The sequence below is a fragment of the Phoxinus phoxinus genome (assembly GCF_949152265.1).
Source record: "Phoxinus phoxinus genome assembly, chromosome: 25".
NCBI classification, from domain to species: Eukaryota; Metazoa; Chordata; class Actinopteri; order Cypriniformes; family Leuciscidae; genus Phoxinus; species Phoxinus phoxinus.
This window is the reverse complement of record NC_136900.1, coordinates 2,437,076-2,454,314: the sequence shown is the minus strand read 5'-3', so window position 1 is coordinate 2,454,314 and position 17,239 is coordinate 2,437,076. Positions and strand designations below refer to the sequence as shown.

General features: G+C 43.1%; 1 protein-coding gene across 1 annotated transcript in view; it reads right to left on the bottom strand.

Moving 5' to 3' along the window:
• The window catches only part of tdrd12 (tudor domain containing 12), a 75,222-nt gene that overhangs the window by 4,361 nt on the left and 53,622 nt on the right, over nucleotides 1-17,239 (bottom strand). Inside the window, exons 27-34 of the mRNA XM_079602916.1 lie at nucleotides 16,179-16,271; nucleotides 15,443-15,618; nucleotides 9,095-9,226; nucleotides 8,172-8,221; nucleotides 7,994-8,087; nucleotides 7,754-7,867; nucleotides 7,472-7,625; nucleotides 7,322-7,382 (exon numbers count right to left, since the gene is read on the bottom strand). Coding sequence (XP_079459042.1) covers nucleotides 7,322-7,382; nucleotides 7,472-7,625; nucleotides 7,754-7,867; nucleotides 7,994-8,087; nucleotides 8,172-8,221; nucleotides 9,095-9,226; nucleotides 15,443-15,618; nucleotides 16,179-16,271 — 874 coding nt within the window. The remainder of the gene's footprint in view (nucleotides 1-7,321; nucleotides 7,383-7,471; nucleotides 7,626-7,753; nucleotides 7,868-7,993; nucleotides 8,088-8,171; nucleotides 8,222-9,094; nucleotides 9,227-15,442; nucleotides 15,619-16,178; nucleotides 16,272-17,239) is intronic.

Genomic DNA, 17,239 nt, shown 5'->3' with positions numbered 1-17,239 from the left:
CACACTCACTGAAGGACCACAAACACTCATCACACTCACTGAAGGACCACAAACACCATCACACTCACTGAAGGACCAACAAACACTCGTCACACTCACTGAAGGACACAAAACACCATCACACTCACTGAAGGACCACAAACACCATCACACTCACTGAAGGACCACAAACACTCGTCACACTCACTGAAGGACCACAAACGACCATCACACTCACTGAAGGACCACAAACACCATCACACTCACTGAAGGACCACAAACACCATCACACTCACTGAAGGACCACAAACACCTCACTCACTGAAGGACCACAAACACCATCACACTCACTGAAGGACCACAAACACCATCACACTCACTGAAGGACCACAAACACCATCACACTCACTGAAGGACCACAAACACCATCACACTCACTGAAGGACCACAAACACCATCACACTCACTGAAGGACCACAAACACCATCACACTCACTGAAGGACCACAAACACCATCACACTCACTGAAGGACCACAAACACCATCACACTCACTGAAGGACCACAAACACCATCACACTCACTGAAGGACCACAAAACACCATCACACTCACTGAAGGACCACAAACACCATCACACTCACTGAAGGACCACAAACACCATCACACTCACTGAAGGACCACAAACACCATCACACTCACTGAAGGACCACAAACACCATCACACTCACTGAAGGACAACAAACACCATCACACTCACTGAAGGACCACAAACACCATCACACTCACTGAAGGACCACAAACACCATCACACTCACTGAAGGACCACAAACACCATCACACTCACTGAAGGACCACAAACACCATCACACTCACTGAAGGACCACAAACACCATCACACTCACTGAAGGACCACAAACACCATCACACTCACTGAAGGACCACAAACACCATCACACTCACTGAAGGACCACAAACACCATCACACTCACTGAAGGACCACAAACACCATCACACTCACTGAAGGACCACAAACACCATCACACTCACTGAAGGACCACAAACACCATCACACTCACTGAAGGACCACAAACACCATCACACTCACTGAAGGACCACAAACACCATCACACTCACTGAAGGACCACAAACACCATCACACTCACTGAAGGACCACAAACACCATCACACTCACTGAAGGACCACAAACACCATCACTCACTGAAGGACCACAAACACCATCACACTCACTGAAGGACCAACAAACACCATCACACTCACTGAAGGACCACAAACACCATCACACTCACTGAAGGACCACAAACACCATCACACTCACTGAAGGACCACAAACACCATCACACTCACTGAAGGACCACAAACACCATCACACTCACTGAAGGACCACAAACACCATCACACTCACTGAAGGACCACAAACACCATCACACTCACTGAAGGACAACAAACACCATCACACTCACTGAAGGACCAACAAACACCATCACACTCACTGAAGGACCACAAACACTCGTCACACTCACTGAAGGACCACAAACACCATCACACTCACTGAAGGACCACAAACACTCATCACACTCACTGAAGGACCAACAAACACCATCACACTCACTGAAGGACCACAAACACCATCACACTCACTGAAGGACCACAAACACCATCACACTCACTGAAGGACAACAAACACCATCACACTCACTGAAGGACCACAAACACCTCACACTCACTGAAGGACAACAAACACCATCACACTCACTGAAGGACCACAAACACCATCACACTCACTGAAGGACCACAAACACCATCACACTCACTGAAGGACCAACAAACACCATCACACTCACTGAAGGACCACAAACACCATCACACTCACTGAAGGACCACAAACACCATCACACTCACTGAAGGACCACAAACACCATCACACTCACTGAAGGACACAAACACCATCACACTCACTGAAGGACCACAAACACCATCACACTCACTGAAGGACCACAAACACCATCACACTCACTGAAGGACCACAAACACCATCACACTCACTGAAGGACCACAAACACCATCACACTCACTGAAGGACCACAAACACCATCACACTCACTGAAGGACCACAAACACCATCACACTCACTGAAGGACCACAAACACCATCACACTCACTGAAGGACCACAAACCACCATCACACTCACTGAAGGACCACAAACACCATCACACTCACTGAAGGACCACAAACACCATCACACTCACTGAAGGACCACAAACACCATCACACTCACTGAAGGACCACAAACACCATCACACTCACTGAAGGACCACAAACACCATCACACTCACTGAAGGACCACAAACACCATCACACTCACTGAAGGACCACAAACACCATCACACTCACTGAAGGACCACAAACACCATCACACTCACTGAAGGACCACAAACACCATCACACTCACTGAAGGACCACAAACACCATCACTCACTGAAGGACCACAAACACCATCACACTCACTGAAGGACCACAAACACCATCACACTCACTGAAGGACCACAAACACCATCACACTCACTGAAGGACCACAAACACCATCACACTCACTGAAGGACCACAAACACCATCACACTCACTGAAGGACCACAAACACCATCACACTCACTGAAGGACCACAAACACCATCACACTCACTGAAGGACCACAAACACCATCACACTCACTGAAGGACCACAAACACCATCACACTCACTGAAGGACCACAAACACCATCACACTCACTGAAGGACCACAAACACCATCACACTCACTGAAGGACCACAAACACCATCACTCACTGAAGGACCACAAACACCATCACACTCACTGAAGGACAACAAACACCATCACACTCACTGAAGGACAACAAACACCATCACACTCACTGAAGGACAACAAACACCATCATACTCACTGAAGGACAACAAACACCATCACACTCACTGAAGGACAACAAACACCATCACACTCACTGAAGGACCACAAACACCATCACACTCACTGAAGGACCACAAACACCATCACACTCACTGAAGGACAACAAACACCATCACACTCACTGAAGGACAACAAACACCATCACACTCACTGAAGGACCACAAACACTCGTCACACTCACTGAAGGACCACAAACACCATCACACTCACTGAAGGACAACAAACACTCGTCACACTCACTGAAGGACCACAAACACCATCACACTCACTGAAGGACCACAAACACTCGTCACACTCACTGAAGGACCACAAACACCATCACACTCACTGAAGGACAACAAACACCATCACACTCACTGAAGGACCACAAACACCATCAAACTCACTGAAGGACCACAAACACCATCACACTCACTGAAGGACCACAAACACCATCACACTCACTGAAGGACCACAAACACCATCACACTCACTGAAGGACCACAAACACTCGTCACACTCACTGAAGGACAACAAACACCATCACACTCACTGAAGGACCACAAACACCATCAAACTCACTGAAGGACCACAAACACCATCACACTCACTGAAGGACAACAAACACCATCACACTCACTGAAGGACCACAAACACCATCAAACTCACTGAAGGACCACAAACACCATCACACTCACTGAAGGACCACAAACACCATCACACTCACTGAAGGACCACAAACACCATCACACTCACTGAAGGACCACAAACACTCGTCACACTCACTGAAGGACCACAAACACCATCACACTCACTGAAGGACCACAAACACCATCACACTCACTGAAGGACCACAAACACTCGTCACACTCACTGAAGGACAACAAACACTCGTCACACTCACTGAGGACCAGAAACACCATCACACTCACTGAAGGACCACAAACACTCGTCACACTCACTGAAGGACCACAAACACCATCACACTCACTGAAGGACCACAAACACCATCACACTCACTGAAGGACCACAAACACTCGTCACACTCACTGAAGGACAACAAACACCATCACACTCACTGAAGGACCACAAACACCATCAAACTCACTGAAGGACCACAAACACCATCACACTCACTGAAGGACCACAAACACCATCACACTCACTGAAACACTGAGGACCACAAACACCCGTCACACTCACTGAAGGACCACAAACACTCGTCACACTCACTGAAGGACCACAAACACCATCACACTCACTGAAGGACCACAAACACTCGTCACACTCACTGAAGGACCACAAACGCCATCACACTCACTGAAGGACCACAAACACCATCACACTCACTGAAGGACCACAAACACCATCACACTCACTGAAGGACCACAAACACTCCTCACTGAAGGACCACAAACACCATCACACTCACTGAAGGACCACAAACACCATCACACTCACTGAAGGACAACAAACACCATCACACTCACTGAAGGACCACAAACACCATCACACTCACTGAAGGACCACAAACACCATCACACTCACTGAAGGACCACAAACACCATCACACTCACTGAAGGACCACAAACACCATCACACTCACTGAAGGACAACAAACACCATCACACTCACTGAAGGACCACAAACACCATCACACTCACTGAAGGACCACAAACACCATCACACTCACTGAAGGACCACAAACACCATCACACTCACTGAAGGACCACAAACACCATCACACTCACTGAAGGACCACAAACACCATCACACTCACTGAAGGACCACAAACACCATCACACTCACTGAAGGACAACAAACACCATCACACTCACTGAAGGACCACAAACACCATCACACTCACTGAAGGACCACAAACACCATCACACTCACTGAAGGACCACAAACACCATCACACTCACTGAAGGACCACAAACACCATCACACTCACTGAAGGACCACAAACACCATCACACTCACTGAAGGACCACAAACACCATCACTCACTGAAGGACCACAAACACCATCACACTCACTGAAGGACCACAAACAGCATCACACTCACTGAAGGACCACAAACACCATCACACTCACTGAAGGACCACAAACACCATCACACTCACTGAAGGACCACAAACACCATCACACTCACTGAAGGACCACAAACACCATCACACTCACTGAAGGACCACAAACACCATCACACTCACTGAAGGACCACAAACACCATCACACTCACTGAAGGACCACAAACACCATCACACTCACTGAAGGACCACAAACACCATCACACTCACTGAAGGACCACAAACACCATCACTCACTGAAGGACCACAAACACCATCACACTCACTGAAGGACCACAAACAGCATCACACTCACTGAAGGACCACAAACACCATCACACTCACTGAAGGACCACAAACACCATCACTCACTGAAGGACCACAAACACCATCACACTCACTGAAGGACCACAAACACCATCACGCGAGAGAGACCGAGTGCATCTGAGAGCGCGCGATAGAGACCGAGTCTATTTGCGCGCAAGAGAGACCGAGTGTGTCCGAGAGCGCGCGATATAGAGTGTGTTTGGGCGCGAGTGTGTCTGCACGCGCAAGAGAGACCGAGTGTGTCCGAGAGCGCGCGATATAGAGTGTGTTTGCGCGCGAGTGTGTCTGCACGCGCAAGAGAGACCGAGTGTGTCCGAGAGCGCGCGATATAGAGTGTTTGGGCGCGAGTGTGTCTGCACGCGCAAGAGAGACCGAGTGTGTCCGAGAGCGCGCGATATAGAGTGTGTTTGGGCGCGAGTGTGTCTGCACGCGCAAGAGAGATCGAGTGTGTCCGAGAGCACGCGATATAGAGTGTTTGGGCGCGAGTGTGTCTGCACGCGCAAGAGAGACCGAGTGTGTCCGAGAGCACGCGATATAGAGTGTGTTTGGGCGCGAGTGTGTCTGCACGCGCAAGAGAGATCGAGTGTGTCCGAGAGCACGCGATATAGAGTGTTTGGGCGCGAGTGTGTCTGCACGCGCAAGAGAGACCGAGTGTGTCCGAGAGCACGCGATATAGAGTGTGTTTGGGCGCGAGTGTGTCTGCACGCGCAAGAGAGACCGAGTGTGTCCGAGAGCACGCGATATAGAGTGTTTGGGCGCGAGTGTGTCTGCACGCGCAAGAGAGATCGAGTGTGTCCGAGAGCACGCGATATAGAGTGTTTGGGCGCGAGTGTGTCTGCACGCGCAAGAGAGACCGAGTGTGTCCGAGAGCGCGCGATATAGAGTGTGTTTGGGCGCGAGTGTGTCTGCACGCGCAAGAGAGATCAAGTGTGTCCGAGAGCACGCGATATAGAGTGTGTTTGGGCGTGAGTGTGTCTGCACGCGCAAGAGAGACCGAGTGTGTCCGAGAGCGCGCGATATAGAGTGTGTTTGGGCGCGAGTGTGTCTGCACGCGCAAGAGAGATCGAGTGTGTCCGAGAGCACGCGATATAGAGTGTGTTTGGGCGCGAGTGTGTCTGCACGCGCAAGAGAGACCGAGTGTGTCCGAGAGCGCGCGATATAGTGTGTTTGGGCGCGAGTGTGTCTGCACGCGCAAGAGAGATCGAGTGTGTCCGAGAGCGCGCGATATAGAGTGTGTTTGGGCGCGAGTGTGTTTGGGCGCGAGTGTGTCTGCACGCGCAAGAGAGACCGAGTGTGTCCGAGCAGCACTGAATTTTTCATTCTTTACTCTAAGTCTAAATGACTCAGAGAAACTTCACTATATGCTCGGAAAGGATGAGCTGTAAAATACCATACGAGGTGGTCAATCCATTGTATTTTTTTGTGAGTGTGTGCGTCTGTGAGTGTGTGCGTCTGTGAGTGTGTGCGTCTGTGAGTGTGTGCGTCTGTGAGTGTGTGCGTCTGTGAGTGTAGTGTGGAGAACAAGTTCTGACGTTTAAACAAATCCTGTTAAGTTTTCTGATTTGTATTTTTCTTTATTTTTTTAAAATTATTTATTGTTCTGACAGCTCAGGTCCCTTAAAAAATATATACATCTTTTTGTGCACTTTATTTAAAAAAAAAGTCCTATATATTTGGCAGATGTAAAGCACATGTGTATGTTTTTTGTGTTAGTCAATTAAAAAAAAATGTATTACTTGTGCACTTTCTTAAGATTTTTTTTGCACTGTGAATTTGCACTGTCAGTTCTGTTTTTGAATAAAGGGTTGGAAATTAATGCTTTTTTTTTATCCAATTAATCGAAAAAATAATCGACAGATTAATCGATTATTAAAATAATCGTTAGTTGCAGCCCTAGTCATTTTATCATGTTTATATTTTATACACTCTTAATACTCCTGGGGAAAACTGAGCTTATGAGAGTGACACATATTTATTCCTCACCGTTCACTGGAGAAGCACGAGCCTCATCGATGTGGTCAAACTCGTAGCTGACGAAGGCACTCTATGGAGAAAGATTAGAAATCAGGGTGATTCTACACAATACAGCATAATTCATGCATCTCTGGCCACTCCTGAAGAAGATATACATGCCTTGTGTTTGAGGAGCGTTGTCCAGTCCTGCTTTTCCTTTTTCATAAGCTTCATCACGGGCTCATTGCACTTGATTTCCCATGAGCACTTCTCTGCGATGATGTCACCGGACAGCTCCAGCTTTGTGTGGTAATGCCGGCCATTCACGTACCCACTGAGATCACATGCATCAAAAGATCCCCATTAAACACTATACAATGCACATGTTCTCTGCTTCATTACGGACAGTAAAGTGACATGTCAAGGATCCATACGGATGAGATGACATTATGATCATGTGACCTGTAGATGACGGTGTCAGAGCTGAATTCACACTTCTGCATCACGGGATTGATGAGCTTTACGCAGATGGTCACAAACTCGCCCCTCTGAAACCACTTGATCTGTGGGTGGAAACTGCAGGAAACGCTGGCCGTTACATGAGAAATCATCAGACGCTATGGCTGATCGATCACACTCGTCACATTCCCTAACACACATACACACACACACACACACACACACACACACACACACACTCACCTGGGAGGCTGGAATGAGAGAAGTCCTGGATTATGGATAAACTGCGGTTTATTAGCAGCCTGTAATCTGTTGACACTCAGGGCTTCATCTTTGTCTGCATAATCAAAACCAAGTGTCACTACAAGTGCTAATGAACGGACAAGTGCTTATATCCGAATGAACATGAACATGAATTTGCCTGTTTCACAGCTGGTCTGGTCTGGAGATAATAATCCGTTCACATCGGGCCTAAAACAGAAAAACAACAAAACAATAATAATGAGAACGTGAGTCATTACCAAGCGAAAACTGGGACTCAGTTCTTGCTCATAACCGATTAAAAAACAAAATCCTGGAACAATAAAAAAATTTGAGACCAGTACAGTCTGATATACAAACAAATAACTTTTTTTTTAAATAAATCAGCATCAAAAAGACTCGTGAATCAGTCTTGAACTCACGTTATTAGCTAAAATGTCTAAAACGTGAGACTTAAATAAGAACATGACGTGGATTTTTTTATATTAATACGTTCCTTGTGCTTCACTTACAACATTAATCACGTTTTTTGCTGGTCTGGAATGATCAGTTTATATGGTGTGATGATGTAAAACTATTGGTCGATGTCTTGCCCTGGAGGCGGGCTTATGCAAATGTATTTATCCGTGTGACGTCACAGATCCTACAACATCCAAACGAGCTTGATTAAAATAATGCTTTGTTTATCATAAAGAGGACGTTTTAAGCTCTTAAACTTGCAGGATGTTTTAATGTAAGATCTATAGGTAAAAAAATCAAGGCAAATTTGATTTCTCATGTCATGACCCCGTTAAGCCGGAGCACATGTGTCGCACAGCAGAGCAAAAGTTCACTTCAATAATGAACCAAGTGCAAAAAACAGCACAAATGGAAAGATTAGAAGATATTATATGTAGTGAAAACCATAAAACCCAAGGCAAAAGTGGCCTAAATCAGACTGTTTTGCTTACATGTGACTCAGATCTGTTTAAACCAATGGATCAAATAGTTTTAAAGGATAAAATGAGTGACTACAGGGGGAGTTTAATTGATTGTTTTCTATAAGTAAAGAAGGTATGAAAAGAAGTGCATGTAGAGACTAGCCTGGTCTCCTCTGTCGGCTCCTGATCTGCACTGCTGCTCTGGATGAAGCGCAGGGCATTATGGGTACTGACCACATCCTTCATCCGGCTGGTCATCAGCTCCTCTGAGACGCTCGGCGCAGGGCTCTCACTCCTGACAACACAACACAGATTACAGATAACGACAATAGGTGTGTGTGTTTATAAGAAAACGACATAGAATGCAACTCAAAGTGCTTCACAAACATAAAATCAAATAATAATATCACAACGTAAATATAAAAATATTCAAAAACAACTATAAAGGTGCAGCATGTAAAATAAAGTAAATTGACAATATAGTTTGACCTCAATATCAATATAAAATAAATAAAACAACCACAAGGTAAAATAGAACATAAAACTGACTTACAGAGCTTTCTTATATTACTACACCATATTATTATATTGATAAGCAACTTGAAAACGTATGTCTTAACCCGCTTTTTAAAACTATGAATTAGGGGTGCGCCGATCCGATATTCGGTATTAGTCCGATACTGGCCAAAATCACTGGATCGGATATTGCATGAATCGCGGGAGTATAACCGATCCGATACGATCACGTCCCTTAGTCCTACATTGTCATACAAATGCTTAACAACACCTGAGGGACATGCCGTAAAGAGAGATGAGCAACATGCGTCACGCAGGGTTGCCAGATTTTCACTTACAAATCCCGCCCAATTGCTTCTTAAAAATAGCTAATCGCGTTTCGGGGTGGGAGAGACCGCGGACTTGGCAACACTGGCATCACGTGAACGGTAGCTAGAGGTGAGTGAGGTAAGCGAGCCCTCTCAGCAATTGTCCTTCCAGAAAAACGCGATTATGCGATCGCATGATTCAATGCAAAATCAGCCAAAGTCCGAATACGCCGCACTTTCGCCGCATAAATTGCAGATTTCCGCGCGCAAAATATGCGGGCTTGCATGATTTCATAATCCCCGCATTTTCGTTGCAAAAAGTCACATATATCTTAGCAGAAAGTTGAAAAATGTTGCGTTTACTTCACACAAGCGCAACCATTTTTCCTGTTGCCATGGGAACGTTATGAAGTGACGTAATTGCGCAACATCATTGAAAAGCTGCAAACCCCGTAATGCTGATGAAACCATGATGAAGCTCGCAAATCATTCTCATTTGCCAACAAACATAAGCGCAAAAGACCGCCCAAAGCAGTTTCCCAGTGTGTTACATGACAGTGGGGCAAATTATTTTGTACTCCGTGCAACTGTGTGTCGGACCACAGGCGGAAGTCGACGCTGGACAACCACTTCGCCACTTTGTCATTTTTACAGAAGTTGTAGCATATTCATTTTGTAAAGCTACAGAACTTGTTCGACTCATCAATGTTTTGTAAGTTTGAGCCATGTGTTTATTAAGGTCTGAAATAAAACAAGATGAGAACTTAAATATTCCCAGCACTTTATGTGAGGTAGTATGCTTGCTTATCATAGGAAGTAATAAGAAATGACTCTTTACTTTAAAGTAGTAGCCTAGTGAACAGGGTGTTGGGGGAAAATTTTCTTTTTTTCTTTTTCATCAAACCGCAGTTTTTGCAAATTCCCGTAACTTCATCGCATAAATATCCCGCATATTCCATCGCATTTTTTAAGAAAACGTGCCGCATAATCAAGGATTTTTGCCCGCAACAATTACAAAAAAACTCTGCGTTTTTCTGGAGGGACTTAATTATTAAGTTATCATGTCAGCTGTGTGGAATATATGGTATTGTAAGTGTGTGGTATCGGTATCGGACATGAAAAAGTGGTATCGAGCCACCCCTAAATGCTAGTAGCCTCTTTTACTTCATCTGGTAGACAATTCCACTTTTTTGGAGCATAGTCAATGTATACATAATGGTAGTAATTGATATAATGCACTTTATATTATCTGTCAATCACAACGTAAAGCAGCCTTAATGGTCCTAAAAATGTGATTTTCTAGACTTAAAATATATTTTTGAATTCCTTTTTATTTGACTGAATATCTTGACATCAGTGATAAACCCAGTGTTTTTCCTCGACTCTGGTGTAATAATGAACCGGAACTACTTTTACACTTCTCATGATAACAAAGATCTCTAACATTGTTTTTTTTTTTGTGAGTTTTTTCGCACGCATCTGATGAAACCGTTATAAGGCTTGTGGTTCACACGAGCAGCTCATTATCAGATCGGTCGTCTCTGCACATGTCGTCAGTTTAACACGCATTTCAGAACGCTTTACTTTCAGACGCATCATTTCCTGGACCCATGAAGATCTCAGCATTTCACTAGATTTGTAATGAGATGTGTTTGTAAACCGGTTTTTACAGAAACTGCAGTTTTCCGTTAAAATAAAGCTGCAAGAACTCTTGCAAGTGAATAAATTAAAGCACACATATTGAAATTATACTATAAATCTAATTAACCTGTTAATTGCCACCCCCCTTTTTCAAGCCAAGATTGAACTTTGTTCGTTGTTGTTCATGAATGCTCTGGCATACTACAGTTAGGATCTGTTTGAAGAAAACACTGCAGATTATTTCTGAAAAAAAAAATTAAACTGTAAAACAGTTTGTTTACTACAAAGAAATGTTCTGAACTAATTTAATACAATATATACATTTTACAAAAAATGTTGTACTCTAAAATAGCCACCGGGTGACACTCACACCCCATTTGACACATTCTTCTATCATATTTCTGTTGTAATATCCCTTCTATCGCAAAACAGCGGCCAAATATGGAAGCTAGACCTTTCCAATGATGTTTCTTCAAGATTAGAAAAAGATTTGATTATAAAACAGCAGTAAATTGTCCAATGTGGAAACATGAGATGGCCACTAGGGGGAGGAGCCTGCTGAAAGGATTTAAATACCGTTCTCACAGGTTTAAAGGCTATGTTGCAGGTTAGAGTACCCAGTGAGCCAATGTATAGAAAAATAATGTAGGAACTATATTTAAATATAAACATATACTTATAAAACGCTATTTAGGCTTCTGGAGTCGTTTTTGTGAGAAAATTTTACTTCCGCATTTGAAAACCGCCAAACCGGAAGTGACGTGACGGCAGGGAGAACGGTCAAGGTAAACAATAGGAAAGCAATGGATCGCAATGACAGTTCGGACGCTGAGGAAATTGTAGCCTAAATGTTTACTCGTATGACGGACCTCAGCCATATAATTATGTGCCTCATATGAAGCCAAGAGAGTAGACAGGCCAGGATTAGACTGAACAATGGTCAGAGAAGACTGAGTTGTGTTGTGAGGAGAACAGGGCAGGAGTCTCGGTGACGGAACAGTGTTAGCTTATAGATGTATTCACGTTAGCCGACGATATGTATAACACTATGCTCAGATCACAATATTGTACAGATTATTATCATGTATCAGGCAAAAGTAAAGCTATTATTTAGACCCTTACCTGCATGTGTTGTGTATGTCAGCCATTAGGAGACAGTTTCCAGAGGAAGAGGGACGTTATTAAGGCTTTGAATGGCCCCATTTGGTGACAATGAGTACAAAAATAATCACAATCACAACTGTCTTACTGTATAAAAACTTTATATGTAGAAACAGCCAACACAAACATGAAAATTCGGAGTACAGATTGGAAATGAACTTAATATATTTATAATAATAAGTGTCGGCTTCAGACTAATAACAAACACATAAATCCATTACATTACAAGTTTATGTAGGATATGTTAATTAAATTAAGACAAGGCACATTAAGACAGGTACATGTATGCATTTTGTAAAACAGATGTAACGTTACAATAAGTGATCTCTGACGGATCCGTGACCGTCATGTTTCCCACCGGTGGCCGAAACACAATCTGACGGCGGACCGGGCGACCCGATGAAGGAGCCGGGACAGTGTGCACATATCGCCGTCACCATATAACTCCATGTCGCCGAAATTATAATAATCCGGTCTATAGTGAACGCTACACACTACCGTGTTTTTCAAAGCAGATGCAGAAGAAGTCCCGTCTCTTACCCTGCACAAAACGCGCACGGGAGATAGCACCGTCCTTTTTCTTGTTCGGATTCTTCGGAAACCTGTGGACTCGATGTCCTGACAGGCCATAATTCACAATCATTTACCACGACGATGATTAACCCCCTGGGGTCGGCAAACGCGCGGGCGCGTTTTGCTCGTTTTTTTTTACATAGCAGCAAAATAGACCTAAAATACTCAGTCAGTTTTGGTCATACAGCCTTAAGAAATATGAAAAAATAATCTGTTAAATGTCTACTTTTTTATGTGTCCACTTACAATCGAAATAAAACATTGTGCTTTTGTAAAATAAAGAAAGTAAACAGGGAGTGCTTTCTGCCTCTCCGTCTCCGTGAACTTTTTTTCTGAAGCACGTCTCTAAACTCAAATAAAACTCAGCGAATACTATTCACTCAGACATGAGATATATATCTCTATAATCATTTAAGTGTGTAGTTTTAAATTATCTAATTCAAAACTAAAAGAAATATTCTCTGTTTATGTAATCTATATATAAAGAGCGAGAGATCAGCCGTCCTCATTATCTTTCTGCCAGCTCATTATCTGCTAATGTGACACGCCCATCGAGAGCGCGCGCTATTCAAATTCTAATCTGAAGCAACACATGCAAACCAGTCAACGCCCACAACAGCTGGACAACACACTCGCTGTGAGGAATAATAATATCGTGATAATCCTTGAAATGTTACCTCAAACGTGCTGGAGTAGCCGAACAACGGATCCAGCTGCAGATCATCAGTAAGTGCTTTGTTCTAATCGCGATATGAAATGGTGTCTGTAAACCGCAAAAGACTGTTTATATTTGAATCGCGTTTCTGTGTTTGAATGAATACACGGCGCATGCTGTTGTTTACTACAGCTCGCGCGAGTTTCGCTTTTAGCAAACTATCTATATTGCCTACTGAGATGAGTAAAAATCGACTGAATACGTTGAAATAAAATGTATTTGTATAAGCAACATATTAAACTGCAAATTAACATTTATGCCCTAATATATAGTAGGCTATAAAAGACCATATGTTACAGACGAAATATGAAAGACAACATTTCGTTTTGGATAGATTATTTATAAAGCTTATACTGCCACATCAAAACCTAATTTACAAGGTACAAACAAAATCTTAAAAGGTCAATATAAGCCTTCTCTATAAATTATTTTTGTGTTTTATTAGTGACAAATTTGGGGAGAGGATAGCCTACACAATCCAAAACTTTCTGAAAATACGAATGAGAATTAACTGCACAATTAGAAATGTTTACCTTGGATATTATACAATTTGCAAGCATACAGTTTGTGGAAAAATACACTTTTTTCAAGATGTTTCCAACTCTGAACCAATTATGTAGTAATATATATATATATATATATATATATATATATATATATATATATATACTGGTATATATATGTATGTATGTATATATGTGTGTGTGTTGTCTTTGCATTTTTTCTTGTAGCCACAGTGACACCTAAGGCTCATTAGTATGCACAGCAGCATTAGCAGGTCTTTGTCTTCAGGTGTGAATGAGGACATTATTCATGACCTTGTTGGATCATTCACGCCCCCCTGCATATTGCCTTTCCAAACAAAAAGTGTCTTACAAAATTTAAATCAATCTATTGTTTAATGTGAACGATTAGCCCGGATGATTTTCAGATCATTTTGAAGTAAATACTCTAGCCGACAACATCCATTAGTCAAAAGTATTGTGGGAATATGTGAAGTTGGTTGTTTGTGGTCTTATATCAGAACATTTAAGTTTGAGTTTTTTGAATAACCACGCATAAATAATATTCTCTCAAAAATGCAAACATGTACATACATGTTGCTCACATATTATGATAGCCATGTTTGTGCTAAATATAGTGTAATTACACCTTTGCCATTAATATGTTTATAAGCAACTGAAAAAAATACAAATATCAGGGCATATCAAAACATCTCAAGGACCCCAAAAACACCTTAGACACCAGAGGGTTAATTGAAATACAACAACCACCGAAAACACACTGAATAACGACCGCTTCAACTGAATACCAACCTACTCTGCACTGAGCAAACAGAGCCCGGCGGCAAACGACTACCTGTCCTGACGTAATATGACGCGATGGTGAAAAAAAGCGGTTTTTCAACACGGTCAAGGAAACGGTCACGTTTTCTACTAAATTTGTGCCCTTATGTCTTGCAAAACGATTTTAAATCCTGCATTTACTTTTCATATGGTATTTCATACAAGGTTATATATTCATTTTGAAAAAAAAAAAAAAAAACCTGCAACATAGCCTTTAATTTAGTGTTTAATACAGTAAATATGTTACACACCTGTCGTCTGTCAGGTGCTGATCCAGCGTGATGAGGTTCTGCTCTCGCTGGAAAACCCTCTTCAGCAGGTCCAGGTGCTGAGGGTTATTGACGCCGAACCCAGAGGCCAGGATCTCAGCGTGGACGTTATACTCATTGATGTAGGTCTTCAGGCCCGGGACTCGCGTCATGCGCACCTGTGTGAAGAGAACCAGCGCTTGAACCAAGCGAAAACCTTCCTCTCTCTCTATAACCCAACACGCAAGTGACTTAAACTGCAGTTCATCGACTGGCCACTAGAGACCGGCTGCAAAAAAGTCAATCCCATAGACCCCCATGTTAAAATGCACAACTGTACAGCAAGTGTACAAAAAGAGGTTTTGGTCTATTTAACTAATTTTGCCCTTCATGACGACTGTGAGGGGGTGAATTTTTTTATAACTCATCCTTTTAAATTATATTACCTCTAAAAGTTCTGCATAATTAAGGATGTGGCCACTTGAGTGACAGGTGGATTGCCGCTGATGTCACTACTAGCCGTTTGTCTGCTGTCTGTTAGCATCACATCACCTCAGCTAATCCGCCTCGCTGCACATTTACAGTACCCGCGAGTGACGCGTTAACAAGATGGCGACGACCACTTTGGGCTTCAAACCGCTCTTCAGAAACACTACGGGTGACGTCACGCACACTACGCCCATATTCTGTTTGCTAGAACACGCTTCAGACCGGACCAGCAGACATGACGAACACCTACCATCGGATCGACCCAGACGGTGTTCCCCACGCTCATCACGACCCTGGCCTGATGAGGCTTCCCTCTGATCTTCAGACTCACGGCTCTGGTCACCTGAACACACACACACACACACCGATCTGTTCACACTGAGAATGTACATATGCTGAAGTAGTGTTGGGAGGTATGATTAAACATGTATATCAAAAATTATACTGGTTTCACGGTGTATGACGGTATTATTTTTTTTCAAGCATGACTGTGTGCCAACTAGGGGTGTAACAATACATCGATCAAACGTCTAACGATACGATGCATCAATCAATATACGGTACCTTTATTTTGGCACTCTCCTCATCCTCACGTAACTTTCATCAGCTGAAATCGGCGCCTGACAAGATTGACTGAACCCTTTGTCACAAAAGTCGGTATTTTCCACTGTCAAGGCCTCGCGAGTTCATGTTTTACAGCAGAAACGACAAGCAGTCGCACCCTTGTTTGTGAACACAACCCGATAAGTCTGTTTTAGCGAATCAGTGCGCAGTATTCAGGTCAGGTGACAGGGCTGCTAGTCACTTTGAAAAGACGCGCTAGCTGAGGAGTTTCGTCAAAGCTGACTAAAGTGATCGAGGATGGATTTCAACGAACTTGATGAACCCGTGATGTCTTCTCCAGGGCGTAAAAGGAAAATAAAAGCTGAAACTTTTTCACAGAGTCTTGCTAAAGATTTGAATAACTAGCTATGAAGTTAGCGGTGAGGGAAACGCTCTCTGTATTGCGTGTGCGTTAATCACAACAACAAAGTTTGACAGGCGTCTATGTCAGCTGAGGAGATTAACGTTACAAAGATTAAACGAGTGTTGTATTATTTATCATAGCAATTACTTGGCTGTGTTTAACTCTGAAACATGAAACGTGGAGTAATATCTGCTTTTGCCACCAAAACAAATATATTTAAAGAATACTTTCAATGAACTTTAATTTATAAGTTACATGTATTTTTTTTTTTTATTATTACTTAAAACAACCCAGCTGTTCAACATGATATATGAAAATGAACAAGAACGGAGTTATGTTTATGC